This window comes from Lepidothrix coronata, unplaced genomic scaffold (genome assembly GCF_001604755.1).
Source record: "Lepidothrix coronata isolate B3197 unplaced genomic scaffold, Lepidothrix_coronata-1.0 Scaffold18, whole genome shotgun sequence".
Taxonomy (NCBI): domain Eukaryota; kingdom Metazoa; phylum Chordata; class Aves; order Passeriformes; family Pipridae; genus Lepidothrix; species Lepidothrix coronata.
The window spans coordinates 505,398-526,564 of record NW_016690198.1 but is presented as its reverse complement, the minus strand read 5'-3'; the positions used below and the strand labels follow the sequence as shown (position 1 = coordinate 526,564).

Here is a 21,167-nt window from a genome sequence, read left to right as displayed (position 1 = left end):
TTACATGTGGAATAGCATTGTCTTCCTTTTGAACAATTATTCCAGTTATTTTTGATTGAGTATGAAAGTATGTGATTGTCTATGAAAAATCTTGAGATTCAGTCATACGGCAGCTACTGCAAGGTAGAAATACCATCTGGATGTTTTGAGAGCTAATAAATCCACAGGTTTGCTAAGAACTTACACTCTCTTTTCTTTTAGTCATCTGTTTGAAATAATCTGACAAGAACATGAACAAGAACATGGACATGACACTGATGCTTTTATAAAATAATTTAAACCAAATCAGTGCTGCAAAAATTAATTTCTTTGGATCTATAATTTACTCAGTTTAAGGAAGGGTAAGTGTGTAAGTTTAAGGAAGTGTGTATTTGTAAACAACTAATGTTTACTCTGTTGCCTTCCTAAAAACTATGTAATGGTTCTTTAAAGTTATAATTTATCTAATTATTCTTTATTCTTATTTCTTTTCTAATGAGTATTGTACCCAGATTATGTCTGATTGAACTTTTGGTATTTGGAAATCCAGCACAGAAACATCTGGCCTTAGGTCTCATGATCTATAAAACTTGCCATCTTTTATACCCTAGGAATCATAGTCTGTTGTCATACTATCTATACTTTGGCTAACACATAAGCCTAGGCAATCATGTTTTGTGGTAGTTGGGAATAAAATGCTAGGCAAGAAAACTGTGTATTTGAGGATTTGCTTGCCCATTTAGCCTGCTGTATTCAATAGAGTGGCAGCTGGATGTGAGGAACACAGCCAGTGAAAAACATGGTATAATTTAAAAGACTCTGTAACCTTAGGGAGTGTTAACAACTAGTATAATTGATACTTATGTCAGTGTGGCAGCATTTGGTTATGAAGAGAGAAAGCAACGACATTTTATTTCTGAAATGTTTATTTTTAAAAAAGAAGTTAATAAACATGTACAAAATGTTTATTTGCTAAGTTTTTATTACAGTGATTTCTTTTTAATAGAAGTGAACTATTTCTTATGTAATATAGGAGTTGCGAAGAAGAAAATCCCTTATGTGAAGAATTACTCTCAGTGCCTCACTTTTCTGGAAAAAGTGAAAACTCAAGAAAAAAAGTGGTAGAAAACAAAATTTAAATAGTTAAAATAATTTGATATGCAAACTTCTAGATGAAACATACCCAGTATAATCAATGCATTTAATATAATTGAAGATGACAAAAGGTAGCCTTTATGCTATGATTTTTAACTAGGCTTTAAGAATTTTGTTAACTTAAAGGGGAAAAAAAGGAAAATGACAGAAACAAATCAGAAAGCTGTACAGCTGTGTCCTTGTTCTGGCAGGGACAGGATTATTTTTTTACAGTAGCTGGGAGGGGTCTGGCTAAGGCCTAGATATTATCCTATACCACCTCACCTCAATGCCAGGGGTGGAGCAAAGGGAGTCTTCTGGTCAGGTGTAGTGCGGCGATGGTTCGCATATTGCAAGTTCTCGTATGGTGAGCTTTCTCATGTGTGAATTGTTCACCTTTCTTGTACACCCTTTTATTACTGTTGTTCCTGTTACCGTTCATTTTTCTTATCTCATTGCTGTTTCCAGTAAATTTTTCTTATCTGAACCCATAATCTCTACCTTTTGTACCTCCAATTCTCCTCTCCATCCTGCTGCAGGGGGAGATGGGAGTGATCCTGTGCTTCATGATTTGGAGTGGTTTCAGTGGAAACACTAGGTTGGGAACACCATTCCTAAACCATGACAACATGGTAAAAGCATTCAATATTATAATTTTACTTATGGGGTGGGTTTTTTTTCGAGGAGAGAGAAAAAGAAGCTTAACAGTGCTTTTGAAGGTGAAAAACTGAAGAAACAGCATTATATGACTGCATTATGCTTTAGAGTCTAAGGGAGGTATTGGGCAATAGGTAATATTGCATGAAACTTTACAAGGTGAGTTATGCCAGCAAAAAAAAAAAAATTAAACATTTCATTTAAGAAATGAACAATGAAAAAAAGAATTATCTTTAATGGACATTTACAATTACCAATGAAATGTTTCATATGACCCTATGTAGAATTTAGTAATAATATAATAATAGTATTTGGGGAAAAAAACCAAATCCATTACATTTATAGTACTAAATAAGCTTTTAGGACTGTGACTATAAACGTGGAACAACTTAAGAGACATCTCTGTGGAGGGCTTTTGTATTTAATTTTTTTATAATGGACATCTTTAAAGCTCTCAGCTTTAAATTGAGTAGTAATGAAAGAAAATAGAATGTGTGGCAATGAAGGGACTGATACAGCCTACCTTTTAAAAGCTGTGGTCACAGACCTTTTTTGTATTTCTTTTTAAATATAATAGTTTCATTGGAAGGCTATTTCCTGTTCAAATTCTAACGACTCTGTGTCTGATATACTGAGCTACAAGACCTTAAAGGTCTTGATATTTCTCTTTTTTAAATACCATAGTCGTTAAAGACTATTGTCTCAGGATGGAGAATTTTTCCAATAAACAAGAAAAGAAAAGGCTTTTATGGTCTAGTATAGAAGTAGCTAGTATGGATTTGTAAGGTTTTTAGTTGAAAATTATATACTTTTGGTTCTTTACCGATGTGTTAAAAGATAAGTTCTTTCAGTACAGTTTTTATAAATCTGTGCAGTTTTAGACATTAATGTCAAGCAAGACAGGAGTTCTGTAGCAGCTGCTTTTTCAAGCATAGTTCTGTGAAGGATTTGCCTCTTCTTTCTGAGTTTCTAAAGTGACACAAAGTGAGAAAGCTCAAATATAATGCCTAAATAACATTTCTTATTGCCACAATTAAAAAGGCAGCTCTGCAGAGGATGCACCATACATACCTTATGTTCCTGTTCTTTCGGAAAAAAAACACAATACCATTCAGTCTTTCTGGGGAAAGTAATTGTTGTTCTCACACATTTTCCCATACCACTATGCAAATTTGTCTCAATACGTATGATCCTCATCTAAAGCAGTTAAAAATAAATTAGATACTATATTTTGAAATTATTCTTTTATATTTTATATATATTTTATATTTTCTTGGCTAAGAAGATTCTAAGAAAACATACAGTAGATATTTTAATTAGGCTTCTAAGAATCTCTTTTCTGTGCTTTAGTGATTACTTTAGTCTACTGGTTGGTAATTATTGTTGTAATTGAAAAGTATTTCTAAAACATCCATCATTCATAAAACATATTCATTTAACAATTATATTGATTGATGTAGTCTTAACTGGGGAGAATGCCAGACTAATTCTGTCCTGTGTTTGTGTATGGCAATGGCAGAAAAGTTGATTAATGAAATTTTTTTGGTAAGGCCTTAAACCATACCTAAAGAAGACATAATTGCACCAGGTTTATCCTTTTCTTAAAAAAACTTGTTAAATATAATAGAGCTGCAGGCACAAAAAAAAATTCTGAGAAGAGGCATCTTGAATCTGGAAAACCAGAAAAGGAAAAAAAAAACTTGCACTTGTATACAGACAGTTGTCAGATTTATGTGTTTAGTAACTGTACGACTAATAAGGAGATAAGGAGAGCCACTAGATTTAGTGGATGGATTCCGAATGTTTGTGGACTTCTTGTCTAAGAGTGGTTTGTTTATAAATGTTGAATCTTGGATGTTGGGATCACTTTAGAATTCCTGCTGCAGGATAACCAACTGAGACAAAGATGATACGGGACCATTTCACTCAAGAGCTACTCAGAAAATGGCCATTTCTTCTTTACTTAAGGTTATGAAATCACATTACCCTTTGTTCTTTTCTTCTGCCATAACTACTCAGGAGTTTCATTGCAACTCCAGATGGCGTGTTCCTCTTTTGAAGTCACTGCCTTTGACCAATAGTGTTTGATTAAGTTTATATAAATGAGAATTCTCCTCTTGTCTTTGAACATCTCTTACCAGTCCCAAGTACCAGCAAATCCAAAAAAAGCAGTGCTGATTCCTTTGCTTTCTATTCTCAACATTTCGCTTTCTGTGGCTCAAAGAACTAGGGAGAGACAATAGGCAGAACACATGATTTTAGTTTTAAATTCTCGTGCCTAGAAATGCCTAGAAAACAGGACTAAGCTGCGTAGTTTGAAAAACCCATAGATATTAAAAATAGTAGTATATGTTATTTGTCAAAAACGTGCATTTTCATAGTCCTTTTTCAAGGCTTTTGACAATATTATGATTCAATGGCTGCTATAACTGCCTTAGAGCACTGCATTCTCATATTACAGCTTTAGATGGAAGGCACAACTTTCTCTTTCATCCACAGTGAGGACTGTGTTTCTTCAGTTAGATTTAATTCCCACTCTCTTATTGGTGACTGTTATAATGTCAGAATTTGGGAGAAAAACTATTTTCAATAGGGTTACAAATTTAATTAGAGATACTTAGAATCTCTCTTTGAAAAATATAAAGAACGTATCTTAAGTGTGTGGTGGATAATAATTGATGACTATAAAAGTAACATTTAAATGTAAGTTTATGACAACAGCAAATGTAGAAAGTCTGCAGGGTGAACAATGCAAGATGATTTTATTAAAACTTGTTTCAAAGTTCTTTGTGGCATTCAAAATATTTAGGAAGTAAAACCATCATGAAGACTGTTTTGGTTTTGGGGGGGGGGTTGTATGCAATAAATGTCTTTTTTTACTGGAAGAATATGTTATTCTTTTTGTAAATGCTGTGTATGCTTCAGCAAAGTGTGGGAAGTAGGTGAAAGGTAACTTGGAAAATTTAAATAGAGATCTTGAATACATATTAAAAGAAACAAATATGGATTATGTTCTTTTATAGAAAGAATTTTTAATTTCTTCCTTTTCTTTTACAAGTTTTTATTTTAAAGAGTAATACAATTTTAAAGGATTTTTACCACAGAAAATTGGGCGAAAAGCTTTTACTGTGTCAGAGTAGAGCTCAAGAAATTATAGTTTTTAAATGGATTTCTTGTGTAAGCTCTACATGGTTTTCAAAAAAAATTAAATATTCAGCCTACTTGTACATTCAAAACAGTAGGAATTTCAGATTGAATAGTAGTATCTCAGGCCACTGCCATCACTGCTGCTGCCTGCTGTGTGATTACAGATGACATCTTCTGTGCTATAAAAGAGCTGGAAACAGTTATGCAACTAAAGATAGATAAAGGAAATGATTGTTAAGGTGATGGTTTGAAAGTGTAAGCTGAGTTATGAAAAATCTTACCAATTCTCTTATCCCCTTTTAACTTTGCTAGGGCAATAAAGAGATATATTCTGTAAGATAAGAAGTAGTATCAGAAAAAAGCTTCAATGATTTGGCTAATTTTCTGTACTTATGGTGCTGCAGTTTGACATATCCCTGTTTTCAAATTGTGGATACATTGACATCCTTTTTTTAAAATAGTGCCTAGTGGCAACAATTTTCTTTTATTGTTCTGCATATGGATGGAATCTGAGCTCTAGAGGTAAAACTTGTATAATGTTAGAGGACATTCTCAAATATTTAGATTGGCTGTAAAATAATCCAGAAAATTTGATAGCCATGGTGCTTTGATTGTACCTAGTCAAAGCATTTTGTGCTGAAGGGTGGAATATTATATATGGAAAAAATGTTGTTAAATTAAGAAATGTCTTAGGTTATAGTTTCTAAATGTTTTATATGTGCAAGTTACTGTTTAACTTAACAATTAAAATGGTTATTTAAAGTTATCTAGAAACATGCTAAAGGTAATATTTGAAGTATTTGAAAATAAGAGTCTCATACAAGAATTAAAATAGTACATTGGCATTAACTGAAATTAATAATAGGTCATGAGTTCTTTAAATCTAGAATGACTTTAAAGACTGAATTGTGAAGTTGTAAAATAATGAGATTAGTTTTTACAAATCCTCATTTAGAAATCAGTGATTTGAACAAAAAATATCAGTCTGCTAGTTTTTTATCCACTGAAGAGTCTTGTTTACTTAATGTTACATGCCACAGGTTGTGGGTTCTGTTAAATATCTGCCAGTGCATAAGAAGTAGATTCTGTTTAGGATTAGATAATTTCTTCAGATTATTCCATACACAGTAATGTGGGTTACTGTGGGTATAAAAGTCTACCTTTGGATTTTATTGAAACATTAATGGTTTCTTTTGTGGGTTTTTTTTCTGAAAACTTACTGTGTATTTTATTCAAGTAGGTACTATAGTGCTCAAAAAGACAGGTCTCCTCAGATCTGCATCATATGAAATGTTATACTGCCTAACACTTCATATTTTACTTAGCATTTGCATAAATGTATACAGGGCATTTGGAAACACATGAAAGTCTAACGTTTAGTTTTAAGCTTACTGAAGTGCTATCAATCATTATGAGAAACCATATCTAGCTTTACACTTTCTGCTTTACTTCTGCTATGATTTTCTTAAACACATAAGTACTATGATTTTTTTCAAAGAGCCCAACAGCCCAGCTGATTAATTTTCCTCTAGAGCTAAGCAATTGATTCAGAGAAAACTCCAGGTAGACTGAAGTTTAAAACTGTATTTGGATTTTTTTTTTTTGCCCCACAAGGTGTTCTGTGCAACTATAATACAAAATTTGCCTGACATTCTCTGTGAGTGATGCTGTCCTGTCATATCTGAAACTCACTGAAGTCATAGCAAGAATCTTAACTGGCTGAAGTGCATAAGGAAATAAAGGAGTAACAGTGATGAGTATTTACCAATAACTACACAATGATTCTAAAAATGCTGGAATGAGTTTGTATGTTATAAATATGACCTATTGATGTTTACCCAGTCTAAGGAAGGACTCATAGCTTGTATTTAAAAAAAATAGCATGTGTGTCAAAAAGTGGGATATGTCTATTAGCTGCATTTCTGCAGTATGTCTATGAATCTATAATTAAACATCGTGATTTATACGTACATAGAGATATAGTGTAGATGTGCGTATTCAACAAAAGTGCTCATAAAAAATCTATTCAAGAGTTAGGTACACACTGCTTTTACAAACTGTAGGTCTGAGAACAAATGCTTATTATAGTAAATATAAACATTACAAAGTAATCTTAGAAATCCCATGGAGTTTCCCGTGTATGTTTGTACTGGAAGGTGAATTGTTTTATCAGAAAGAAGAAATACCCAATTGGAACTAAGTATAATTTTATATAGGACTTCTGTGAGTACATTTCTTCCTTTTGATTGACATTGAAAAAGAAAACATACACACACGCAAAAGTGCTCTTCAGTTGTAAACATTATATGAATTGGAAAAGCAAGAAGTATCTGTTGTATCAACTTGGCTGTTCCATAATATTTTTTCTAATAGGCCTAATGGTTTTTGGTAAAAATCGTTTCTTAACATTACACTTACTAGAAGTGGAAAATTGTTACAGTGATACCGTGGGTTAAAATAAGAGACCTGAAAAATATTTCATTTTAAGCTAAATTGCACATAGGTTAAATTTCTTGAGTAGCTACCAAAGAAATTGACAGCTACATCACTTTCATGTTGATGAATGGTACTCCTAATATGTTTTGAAAAGAACTGGGCCTATTAAGATAGGGACTTACAGATTTGCACTGGAATCAGGTTCTCTAGGACCATTTGTCTCAAAATATACAATATTTCACTGTAATAGTAAACAGAAATATGACAGAATGATACTTTTTATGCAGCTTAATAACAAGTGTTTAATCTTCTTTATAGAAAAAAATGGGTTATTAGTATCTTAAATACTTTGACAGAATTTGGAGTTTCAGAACAGAGTTCTTTTCCCATATTATTCCTAATAATAAAAATTCTAAGAAATGGAATTCTTTCTTAACGAACATTGGCTTTTTTGCCGTCAGAGGAGGGCTGTGTCATACTAACTGTCAGAGAGCAGCAATGACTGACTGCTCTTTCGAGCACTGGGAGTGAAGAGGGAAAAGCCAAATGGCAGGGAAGGGACATTGCTGATGCCCATCCTGATGCCTCCAAGGGAGGCAAGTGGGGCAGGCACCAGAGTGGTAGCCTAGTTCTGCTTAGAGTCCAGGTCATCAGACTGTTAAACTCTATTAGCGTACAGAAGGCCCTGACACTGGTTCCTCTAAGTAACAGCAAAATTTCTGATCAATTGTGCTAATTTTTATCTTGATGTTCTTTTTTTCTTCTGAAACATTTTTATATTTTACTTCTTCCTATGATTAGAGAAAGTCTTGTATTAGATAAATTCTTAGATTTCTTAAGAAGAAATTAATATTAACCATCTAAAACAGTATTTAAAGATTGAATAATCAAATGTTGCTTTTTTTCCATAAACCAAGACTGAAAGAAATAATTGCTCTATTTTGACAAGTGAACCAAAGAAGTATGACATAGAAGTCTTGCAGGAATGCATGCATGAAAACAAGGCTGTCATGTTTACAAAATGATTTTTTTCGTATGGTGAATTTTTCAGACAATAAACTATACTGATATTTTTCTGAGGAACACAAACTTCTTTTGGCTATCCTTTAAGGAGAAGAGCTAGGAATAAATATAAATACACAATTTTGATTGTGCAGCTATTTTATGAAAACTCTAAATTTTTCCAATCTGTTACTATTTTTGCATTAACATATATCTGTTATACAGTTCCTTTTACACCAGTCATATTGTTCTGCAAGAATAGTCAAATAAAGGACGGATTTGAGCTATAGGTATTGAATGGAGTTAGCATCACATTCTGTAGAAACTCTTCGAGATCCTTCTGAAGAGAAGAGGGATGTGTTACCATGTCTATAATAAGTAGTATCATACATAAAGAAAGAGATTTATTTTCAGTATTCCTTTTATCTCAGTTCTGTAAAGCACTGTTTAATGTTTTCCATTTAACTTCTACTTTTAATTATGATGTCTTTTATTGCACTAACATCTGTTAAGTCTTATATTCAAAGGTTGATCTTTCCTTGATATTTTATAAGATCTATTTGGTTTACATCCAAGCATTTTTCACCAGCAAGATGACTGAGCTTCAGCTACGTCCCAAAATGTCAAAAGTCTTTGAATTGTTATTTGCAAAGGGGTATTCTGTAGCTTTTAAGAATTTAAGAAAACAGTATTTCCATGAAATATTTCATAGTGTTGTGCTGTTAATTGAGAAGTGCGAGATATTAGACTTTAAAGGACCTTCATGTTTGTTTTGTAAGAGCAAAGTCAGAAATGTGCAGTTCTGCTGCTTGTAGGTCTACACTCCTATATGACCAAAAACTATCAAAAAACTTCAGTCTGTTTTTCTAGTAGTGCCTCTTGATAAATTACCAATGAACACTGTTGTTGCTTTACAGAAAAATATTGCTTGCAAGAAAAATAATGGATTTACTAATTTATTTTGTTGCCCAAACATTGTGTGCATCTGAATATTAGGTTTGTTCCACATGTAGTTGCTGCAGTATGGATAGTATTATTAAATAATAAATAGTAGACATTAGATATACTGACTAATAAGTTTCCACTTTTTATGCAATTTTTTTCTTTAGTTTTGGTAATAAGTCATCACTGGTTGTAAGAACGACCTAAAACAGGTAAATATAACTCCACTAATGCTTTGCTTTGCTATAAAGACTCATGGGATTTAGTGTATTAGTTTGAATAGGCCAGTGGATTTAACCTGTGTTTTAGCGACACAGTTGTTGAGTAAAATGAGTACAAAGCAAGATGACACTGGGTTTATGATACATTATAGTGTTTTACTCTGGATTTTTATGTTTTAAATATTTGCGATGATGTGCGGAACTTCCAGAAAGTAGTTATGGACGGAAATTATAAGTACACAGAAAGTAATTTTACCCTCTAATGTATGTATTTTTAGTTTCCATTTATAATAGTGAGAATTACTTGTCTAAATCAAAAAAAATTAAGAAAGCTACTACTGTGATTAAGGTAAAAGAACTGATTTCTTTAAACTGAAGAAATGCAAGATACTATGAAATTTATCTCAGCATTTATTTTACTGGTTTCCCTCTGTAGCACTCTACTCAGAAGCATGTATAAGGTGTACTATTCAACACTAATTTTATAATTCCATACATAAATGATTCCCTTCTTAATCTAATACTTCCAGGGAACAAAATGTTGTACATTTTGGTACTTCTAGTCTGCCTTTTTTCATTATTTAACCATTTTGCTGTATGTGTTTTACAGATTCTAAAAATGGAATGGGGAGGAGAGTATTCACTTGATTCTTCCAATTTAGACTGTTTGTTAAATGTCCTTCCTGGAGAATTGGAATTTCAACAAATCCTGAGTGATGTTGATGAGAAAATAAAGAACAACTCTTCCAGGTAAAGAGTATTTTATTTGTATCCAAAATATTAATGAAAGTCATTACAAAGAAATGTGGCTTACCTTTTCTAGTTGTAGATTAAAATTCTGATAAATATTTCAACTGTAATTTTATCTAAACCACCTGAGCATTTAACAGATTTTTAATGCCATATAATTATTGTGCTATAGTCTTTCTCTTTATGGTACTTTTAACAGCTGAATCATCTTAATCTTAGGTTTTATTGCAGTAGGTGTGATAGTGAAGGAAGAAAATGTGAATTCACATGACAGTTGTGTTTCCTACAACTATTAGATGGAATTTGTATTCTATAAAAGAGCTACAGAATTTGACAAAAAGCAACATTTGAACTCGGTATGTTCTTTAAGCATTTGTAATGGAAGTAGAACAAGGAAGTTAAGTTAATATATGTAGAATTTCTTATGTAATCTGTTGTATTACCTATTTCAGTTAAAATTCTTGTGCTGCAATAGAAAGTTTTCTAAGTAGAATTTGAAATATATTTCTTTGCCCACTTCTTTGTAACATACTGATTTCCAATAATCAATGTTATAGAAACAGTGGACTTCTGAAAGAATTCATTGTTGATGCAGATTTTTTGCATGACTACAAAACAATTAGCTCAAGGTTCTGTGCCTTATTTGTGGCTCAATTCTTTAGTACCTTTTTAATACTTTGATTGTGAAAGATGCTCTTAAGTAAATAGACTTATTGTCCATTAAAAGAAATAAGTGTACATTCAGAGATAAAACATATGACATAATTTAATACTGAATTTTGAAAATCCTTGCCCTTGGATAACAGTGCATCTTACATAGTTTTATGATTTCAAAGAACTCCCTTCATGACATCTATTTTAAGATTGTATAATTTTAATATCACTCACATTTGAGAGAGGAGGTCTTTGCTGTTCCCAGGCAGCTTTCTGAAGAATGGAAGTAAACCATTGCCTTATCTTGCTGAAAACTGACTTAGATCATCTCTGAGTTATTGTTATATTGGTTATGCCAGGGTGAGAGATTTTCCGGGAGGAGGGGGTTATTTATATCACTCTCATCTCATATTTTCATTTAAAAACTTAGTGTTTACTAAAGTATTTACAATATTAATAATCCCAGGGTAATAATGATATTGAAGATCTGGGAAGTATGCTGTTGAGGACCACTGCATAGTACAATTTCATGTTACAGTTTTTCAGCAGTTGACCTGAGTGAAACGTAGATACTTACAGAGAGTTTAGTTGATGTCATAACGCAGTTAATTACACAGGTAATTAAGTTTTGAGTGTCTATGGTCTTATGTATCTGGAAAAAACAGAAACAGCATTTTTTGCAGAACCGTTGTCACCTCTTCAACTACCAAATAAAAGTGATTTTGTTGTCATTATGCAGAGACAGCCTTAGAGTTAGGAAGATTATTATCAAGATGAACGTTTTGAATTAATGCTTTACTACTGTTTTTGGTTTCAGTGTGTGTAAAATGTATGCTGCTTGTGGAGAAAGCTTTTAGCTGTGGGAAAGCAAGCCAGCTGTCCATTCCTTTTAGTGGTACTTTATGTCACCGTTTTGTGTTACATTTTACATTAACGTCATCACAGTGGAACTGTTCTGAAGAAGGCTGATTGTGACTTGTACCTAGTCCTACAAATTAGAAGGACCTTTCATTGTAAGTTTTGTAAGATCCTAAAGATATTTTATCAAAGGAGAGCATGAAACTAATTGCCAGGAAAAGTTTTGTATTTTTGCTGAATTGACACCTAAACTAGTTTTTAATCTAATTTTCACGAGGAAAACCAAAAAGTAGCTCTGTAGTTACCAGCTGATATTTTACTTCTCTAATATGTCAGTTTCAGAAATGGAGAAGAGTTTAAAAGGAGATGGTGACAGCAGCTGATGTGACTTTTACATTAAAAAGAGTCCTTTTATTGCAAATATCTTAAAGGTATAATGGAATTAAATAATTTTCAAGTTATCATTGATCTTTGTGAGTGGTATGATAAGAGCAGATCTTTGTACTATGGTGATATAGTTGAAATACAATCCATTTTTCATCAGATAGATTTATGCTTTTATTAGACCACCAAGAATGAACACAATTGTATATAGCATATATATGTATTTAAAAATGAAACATTGTGTAAAAGATTGTGAGGCAAAAGTTTGTAAATCACTTGAATGGTCATTTATTGCCTTCCTACTGAATAGATTTTATTAAATTGTGTGACATGGCAAATCAGATATGCTTTTCAGCAGTTGAATTTCCTTCCATGTTTTTTTATTATACCAATTCTATTTGGTGCTGTAACAAAACAAAGGCTGTCTGTATGACATTGTTTTATTTGTAAATTTGAAGGTAGTAAGTGGTTCATTCATTCACTATTATATAACAGTTTTCTCCCTGGCCGGCCCTGGCCACACTGAGGGGCTTTCTCCCCAGCTGGCCCCACCATGCCGAGGGGGCTTCTCCTGGCGGCCATGGGGGCTGCAACCCCGGAGGACAGGAGAGGAGGAACTTCAGAGTGCACAGAGGTTTACCAGTCCAATTTGCAGGAGGGGGAGGGGGTCCAACGGGCCATGGGGTCCCCAGACAGGCAGGAGGGTGGACAGAGCAGTCCTGCTTGGAGGGTTGTAAGTGGGCAGTGCGAGAGAGACCTGTAGTAAAATATGTCCATGGGCAGGATGGGCTCACTAGACTTCTGGCAGTCATCCTAGGAGAAGGACAACTCTAATTCCAAACCTGGGCAGACAGAGCTCGCTTGGCCCTGTAAGGCCATCCATCCAAGAGAAGGATACTCTAATTAAACCTACGTCCTGAGGACCTTGCTGTCACCATCCAAGCTCACTAGGCCCTGGCAGATGAACCTTAGGAGTAAAGGGTGGGTCCAGTTCTGCTCATGCTGTGTCTCACCTAAAAAATCCATTGCGCAGGCTCGAAGGATATGTCCACATTTGTAAAGCCCTGTAGCGACGGGCGAGGGACGAAACGGCAGGTGAAAGGTGCACTGGAAGCTGCAGACCCAACCCTGCATGCAGGAGGTTCGGGACATTGGTCGCCTGAGACTGCCCCCGGAGATGACAGTCGCATTTGGCAGCATCCTGAATGTCCAAGCAGCCTTTTTCAAGGAGAGCGCTGCTTGCTCCACTCGGAGAGGGGCCTAGAAAAGATGACCTAACCAAAGCTTATCTCCACCCTTCACCCGGTTGGTTAACCGCAGACCAACGGGCATCTTCTGATGCGGTCAAACTAAGTCTAAGAAACAAAGGCATACACCTGCCTCCAACGGTGTACCCAAACTGACACTCACATGCTGGAACATCAGAACTATGCTTGATACTGTGGATAGTGGTCGTCCTGAGCATCGTTCTGCCCTAATTGCCCACAAACTGTCACGTCTCAATATCGGCATTGCTGCTCTCAGTGAAGTTTGTCTCCATGAGGAAGGCAGCCTTAGAGAACATGGTGCTGGTTACACACTCTATTATTGGTCAGGTAAACTCAGAACCGAAAGGCATCTCTCAGGAGTTGGCTTCATGATTAAAAACTCTGTTGTCCGTAAACTTGAAATTCTGCCGATAGGTCATTCTGACCGCATTATCTCCCTACGCCTTCCACTACACAACAAACAACATGTGTCATCTTTAGTATATATGCCCCAACTCTCCAAGCTGACCCTGCCAAAAAAGATAAATTTTACACCGTCCTGCGCCGCCTTACCCAAAAGGTTCCTGCAGATGATAAGATCATTATCCTTGGTGATTTCAATGCCAGAGTAGGAAATAAATTTGAAGCCTGGAAAGGAGTATTAGGCAAGCATGGTGTTGGAAACTGCAACGATAATGGTCGACTTCTGCTAGAGTTTTGTGTGGAGCAGCAGCTCACCATCACCAATGCTATCTTTCAGCAGAAAAATAGTCTGAAGACAACCTGGATGCATCCTCGATCTAAGCATTGGTGCCTCATTGATTATGTCTTGGTGTGACAGAGAGATGTTCGTGCTGTAAACTTAACTTCCACCTTAAGTTCAAACCTAAAAGGGGTGGTATTCCAAGGAGGAGACTCCAAGTTAATGGTCTTCAAACAGCTACAGTGAGAGACAGATTAGAGGCAAACCTTCAAATTAGGCTTGAAGATCATTCCATAGATCCGTCTCCTGAAACACTTTGGCAACATATTAAAAATAGCATCCTGCAGTCCTCTGAAGAATCGTTAGGGTTCTCCTTCAAGAAGAACAAGGACTGGTTTGATGAAAACAATCAAGAGATCCAGGAATTGTTGTAAAGAAGAGAACTGCTCACCAAGCACACCTTGCTCAGCCATCTTGTCATGTAAGAAAAGTAGCCTTTCATCTTGCATGCAGCAAGCTGCAACAGAAACTTCGTGACATACAGAACAAGTGGTGGATCAATCTAGCAGAAAAGATTCAATTATGTGCAGATACGGGTGATTACAGAGGATTCTATGAGGCCTTGAAAACAGCATACAGGCCTACATACCAGGTCCAGAGCCCTCTACGCAGTGCAGATAGTAAAATGCTTCTGACAGATAAAATCTCCATTCTGAATTGATGGTCTGAACACTTTCAGACTCTTTTCAGTACTAGCCGTGTAGTTCAAGGCTCAGCAATTCAGTCCATCACACAACAACTGCTGAAGAATGAATTGGATATTGCCTCTACTGTGGGAGAAACTCTTAAGGCCATACAGCAGGTGAAAACTGGCAAGGCAGCTGGGGTTGATGGAATTCCACCTGAAGTCTGGAAACATGGGGGCCAAGCACTCCATGCTAAATTTCATGAGTTTGTGGTGCGCTGTTGGGAACTAGGCAAACTACCATCAGACCTTCATGATGCATTCATCATCACTTTGTCTAAGAAGAAAGGAGATAAATCAGACTGTTCAAATCATTGAGGTATTACTCTGCTCTCCATTGCTGGCAAAATCCTGGCAAGAATACTTTTGAACAGACTAATACCTTCTATAGCAGAAGGACTTCTACCTGAAAGCCAATGTGGTTTCAGAGCCACCAAGAGTACCACAGACATGGTATTTGTTCTCAGACAACTGCAAGAGAAGTGTAGGGAACAGAACAAAGGACTCTATGTAACCTTTGTTGATTTCACCAAGGCTTTTGATACTTTGAGCAGAAAAGGTCTATGGCAGATTTTGGAACGTTTAAGTTGTCCCCCCAAGTTCCTTAAAATTATCATCTAATTTCATGAGGATCAGCATGGCCAAGTCAGATATGGCAATGCTCTTTCTGAGCCCTTTCTAATAAAGAATGGTGTGAAACAAGGCTGCGTTCTTGCACCAACCCTATTCACAGTCTTTTTCAGCATGATGCTCCAAAGGGCCACGGCAGACCTCGATGATCAGGGTGGTATCTACATTCGATACTGTACTAATGGAAGCCTATTCAACCTAAGGTGACTAAAGCCCCATACTAAGACCTTAAATCATTGTGTCCGGGAGCTGCTTTACGCTGATGCCGCTGCCCTCGTCGCCCACAAGAAGCAGCTCTGCAGCATTTAACATCCTGCCTTGCAGATGCTGCTGAGCTTTTTGGGCTGGAAGTCAGCTTAAAGAAGACAGACGTTTTCTATCAGTCTGCACCTCAGGAAGTCTTCCATCATCCCCAGATCACCATTGGCGAATCAGAGCTCAAGTCAGTCCAGCAGTTTAATTACCTGGGTAGCCTCATCTCCTTGGACAGTAAGGTTGACGGAGAGATAGACAACAATTTAGCAAAGGCATATAGTGCCTTCGGAAAGCTTCATAAAAGAGTCTGGCGAAATAAACACCTGAAGAAAAGTACAGAGATCAGTGTTTACAGAGCCATAGTGCTGTCTACTCTTTTATTGTGGGTCTGAATCATGGGTCATTTACTGCCACCACCTGCGACTCCTAGAACGCTTCCATCAACGCTGTCTCTGTACAATCCACTGGTCAGATTATGTGACCAATACATCTGTTCTAGAACAAGCAGCAGTCACAAGCATTGAGTCCACGTTACTGAGAACACAGCTGCGTTGGGCAGGGCACGTCTCAAGGATGAAGGACCACCGCCTCCCTAAGATCTTGCTTTATGGTGAACTTGCCACCAGCTGCTGCAAGAGAGGAGCCCCAAAGAGGAGATACAAGGACTCCCTGAAACAACATCTCAGCCTTGGCCACATTGATCTTCATGATCGGTCTACTCTGGCCTCCAATCGGAAGGCCTGAAGACACACTATCTATAATGCTTCTGCTTCTTTTGAGAATGCCCACAGGTTCACTCTCAAGGAGAAAAGACAAGGCAGAAAGCACCGTGTCTTGTCAATACCACCTAAGGAGCCTTTCTGTTGTGCCTTTTGCTACTGGACTTTGTCTATCTCACATTGGCCTCTTAACCACCAGCGTGCTTGCAGCAACTGTGGGTAGAGTCCTTCCCAAATCTTCATTCGTGAAGCCTAGCCATGATGATTATATAACAGAACCCTTACTACACTTGAATGTTAACTTTATTTTTACAGCAGTTTTTAGAAGCAGGTAAATACGAACTCTCAAAACTATTGTCATTGCTGGCCAGTTTTATGTAGAGTGATAGTCTCAGGTTATTCTCAAGCACGAAGTTGTATTCTTTAAGATAGCCTTTTCATAGAATCATAGAATCAGCTGGGTTGGAAGGGACCTCTGAGATCATCAAGTCCAACCCTTGATCCACTACCACTGCGGTTACGAGACCATGGCACTACGTGTCACATCCAGTCTCATCTTAAAAACCTCCAGGGACAGAGAATCCACTACTTCCCTGGGCAGCCCATTCCAATGTCTGATTACCCCCTCTGTAAAGAAATTCTTTCTAATATCTAACCTAAACCTCCCCTGGCACAACTTAAGACCATGCCCTCTTGTCTTGCTGATGGTTGCCTGGGAAAAGAGACCAACTGCCACCTGGCTACAACCTCTTTTCAGGGAGTTGTAGAGAGTGATGAGGTCTCCCCTGAGCCTCCTCTTCTCCAGGCTGAACAACCCCAGCTCCCTCAGCCTCTCCTCATAGGACTTGTGCTTGAGTCCCTTCACCAGCCTTGTTGCTCTTCTCTGGACCTGCTCCAGCACCTCAATGTCCTTCCTGAACTGAGGGGCCCAGAACTGGACACAGTACTCCAGGTGTGGCCTCACCAGCACTGAGTACAGGGGAAGAATCAGTTCCCTGGTCCTGTTGGCCACACTGTTCCTGATCCAGGCCAGGATGCCATTGGCCTTCTTGGCCACCTGGGCACACTGCTGGCTCATGTTCAGGTTCTTTGTCTCCATTCTTTCCCTTCATATTTGCTTTAACTTTTACTGTTTATCAAAACTGAGTATTTGGATAATTTCTCCTAATTGGTAGTTTAAGAATTACTAAGAGTGAATTTTTCAGCAATCCACAGAACTAAACTTTCAGCTGATATTTAATACTTCTAAGCAAGAAATACAGTACAGAGCTTGAAACTAAGCTTATAAGTGATTGAAGTGATTGTAAGCATGAAATCTCTTCAGTGGTTGATTTCGTGTATTCAGTTTTTTCTTCAGTGAATGATTGGCTGCCTTTTAGTGGTAATAAAGCAGCAACAGATTCTATGAGGCTGTAGGACAGTGTGAGGTCTTCATCAACAGAACAATTGCTCAGAATTCAATAAAATTATTTACTAATAATTATATCTTCACAAAACACTGGAGACTGTAACTTCGTGAGGCTTTTCACATAGACTTAATTTAACTTCAGTCTGTTAAACTTTCACCTGACCCTATGTCTAATTAGCAGTAATTTATTCATCAAGGGTTTTGAAGAAGGTCTTTTTTGAAGGGCTTCAGTGAGGTCACTACTAATAAGTGCTTAGCTGCCACATACATCTGCAGAATCAGATCTTTGGCTGCACTGCATTGCATCTTTTTCTGTAACTGTTTAATATAAATTGTAATAATTATTTGAGAATTAACAAGAATTAGAGACTATCTGGAAAGTATGACATGGTCCAGCTGTTGATCATATCGTTGCTGATTTGCCAAGAAATGCTTCCCATTTACATTACAAATAAGGGATAGAGAAGTTTCAAAGAGGATGTTAAGTCAAGCCATCTCATTCCATTTTCCTGTATCAGAACTGGAGTGTGCATGGCCCTATGTGTTTTTAAACTGAGATGTGCTGCAAGAGTTACCTTTCTCTTTTATTTTGAAGAAATTCGAGGCTTGATCTTCTCTAGAGTTTTCAGGAAGCAGCTTACCACACATTCCTGTTATTCAAGAAATTTAGCAAAGTCTTGGAACCTCCAATCAAAATCCCAAGAGTGGTCGAGAATTTTTAACTAGAACTAAATGTAGAGGAATAAAAACCATGATTTTATCAATTGTACTCAGATCTAGTATTTATCACAGCTCTTGAAAAGAATTTGACACTTTTGAGTGAATGTAACCTGCTCACTGTACAAACCTATTACTTTCGTGTTTACCTGATGTCTCAGTTTAACAAAGTTGCAGCTTTGAAATTAAGAAACTTCAGGTGAAAGTGTGGAAAAGGAAGAGGACAGGTCTTTATTAACAAAACCCGAATAAACAATAAATGGTGCAATCAAAACTTTCAAAAAAGAAACAAAACAAAGTCCCAGTTCCCCAGGTGCGTGGGGGGGTGGGAAGGGCTGAAAGCAGAAGTGTTCCCGGCAGCTCAACAGCTGCTCGCAGCCACGTGAGCGGCCGGTGGCTTCGCAGCCAGCAATGAGAGAGTCCTTTTTTCCACAGGCACAGTTTCAGGTCAGGCAGGTCTGATAACGCAGCCTCGCCCCTGGTGCACAATACCTCTCTCCGAGATGAATCGCTTTCTCTCTCTCTCAGTTGTCCTCCATGAGGTGTCCGGTGGGGAAGAAACTTCCCCTCAGGAAAAAGGGGGGGGCCGGGAAAAAAAAAACAACCAATCCCCAAAAAAACCCAACCGAAAGTAGCTCCTGCTCTGTCCGTCGGTGGAAAAACCCATCCACCAGATGAAGGATTCCCGAGCCGTGGTCCCGGTCCCCTCTTTCGAGGGCACCTCCCCCTCCCACCGCTGCCCAGCGCGTGCGGCTTCGCTCAGTCCCCCCCACTCCTGACTCCCCCCATCCGGGAAGAAACGATGGGGAGAGAGGACGGGACACTGGGGAAAGAATTCCAACATCTCTTTTCAAACCTATGACACCTGAGAATTTAGTGCTTATGAAGATATTAGAGTAACATTACTAAAATCTTTCTCAAAATAGTAGCTGTCTAATCACTTCACTGGACTAATTGCTAGGAAGAAATAATTAAGCTGAGAAAGGAATGTAATTTTTTTCCTGTGCAGGCTGTGTTGTCTTTGTGCATAATAACTGAGCTTAGGATAGTTGTTCATTACCAACTTTGCTAGCTGGACACCTCAGAATTTCTCAGAAATTGGTTATTTTATTGACGTTAAGTTTCTTTACTCCAATATTCAGTGATTATAACTGTGTCAGTATCTTAGGTTAGTTAGCTGCCACATATATCTGCAGAATCAAATCTTTGACTGCACTATAAAGTATCCCATTTCATTTCATTTCATATGAGCATATATGAGATGATGGCTTCTTAACCATTATTTGTCACTATTATGTTTTGGTCAATGGAGCTAAAAGACACACAATTTACTGCCATTCTTCTGAAAGAATTTATCAAGACTAAGCTTATATCTTGTGGACTGAAATATCTCAAGCCTTTAAAACAAGGCAGTAGTTTGGTTAGAACTGGCTGTTCTTATATGGTTAAGCTGTTGACTACATTTCTAAAGTGCAGCAAAGTTATCACCATTCTATTTCTTAATACTTACTTTACAATACAGCTAAATTAGAGATATGGAGTAGTTTGTAAAGTCCTTTCACCATATGCGTCTTTGGTTTACATCCTAAAGTCCAAGACTAAAATAAGATTTGAGAAAGCAAATTTTTTCAAGGCTTTTAGCCTGTAACTTTCAGACTCATATTTTAAAGAATTAATGGTTTTAAAAACAAGCATCAAGACATATTTGTCTTAGCAGAATGTTTCTGAACAAGTACTGTTTGTAGTCATTATTGTCATCAGTTTTTTATTAGTGCTTACAAATGTTTAACTTCATTCTTACTGGTCTTATTTTGAATAGAACTCTGAGACAAAATATAAATAAGAGTTTAGTCAAACTATGAAAAAAAAGTTAACAAATATGAGGTGATAGCGTAGCCTATATTATTAGCAATAGGAACTTTACTTTCTTGCTTCCTCCTCTGCTGTTGAGGTTACTATTGTAAAGAACATAAAACATGAAAAGTAATTACATCTATTTATGCAGTTGGGTTAATGTGAGTAAGAAAATGGACATGCCAAAAAGAATAAACTGGTGAGATAGAGTAAAATGGAACAGCGTAAACCTTATAGGCCTGAACTATAATAATATGTTTTTTTCAGAATTTTATGAATCTTAAGATATATACCATGACTGTACTTTAGATTGTCATAAGCATTGCAGGAACATACAAGATGGTAAATAGCCATTTCTTGAACAACCTCTTTTTTTCTTCAAGGTATGGTGAACAAAACATGTTCTGCATGACTCTTTATGATATTCTTTTCAGTTAGATTGTATCTAACAGTTTTTGCTAGAAAATAAGTTATTTATATTTTTTCATAAGTTGCTCTTATTAACACACAGTAGTGCTGAGGCATCAGCAATGACCTCCTGGGAAATTTCCTTAATATTTACCTTCTGACAGGTAAGTTTTTGAGAAATAAAGTAAAATATTTGTTTCATCATGGGAGAAAGTATAACAATGAAAATGCCTGTGGAATTATACTGGTGAATGTCTTTCTCCAAATTTTTTACTACTCGAAGTATATAGCAGGTCCTCAGAGACACAGGTTTCCAA

General features: G+C 36.6%; 1 protein-coding gene across 12 annotated transcripts in view; it reads left to right on the top strand.

Annotated features, from left to right (window-relative positions):
• Window positions 1-21,167, top strand: part of KIAA0825 (KIAA0825 ortholog) — a 251,553-nt gene that overhangs the window by 24,738 nt on the left and 205,648 nt on the right. For 9 of the 12 annotated variants that reach the window (XM_017807305.1, XM_017807304.1, XM_017807297.1 and 6 more), the window contains one exon: window positions 10,129-10,268. In XM_017807305.1, coding sequence (XP_017662794.1) covers window positions 10,129-10,268 — 140 coding nt within the window. Of the gene's footprint in view, window positions 1-9,464; window positions 9,510-10,128; window positions 10,269-18,987; window positions 19,036-21,167 lie in introns of those variants that run through there. The other 3 variants (XM_017807299.1, XM_017807308.1, XM_017807306.1) reach the window with 3 other exon arrangements.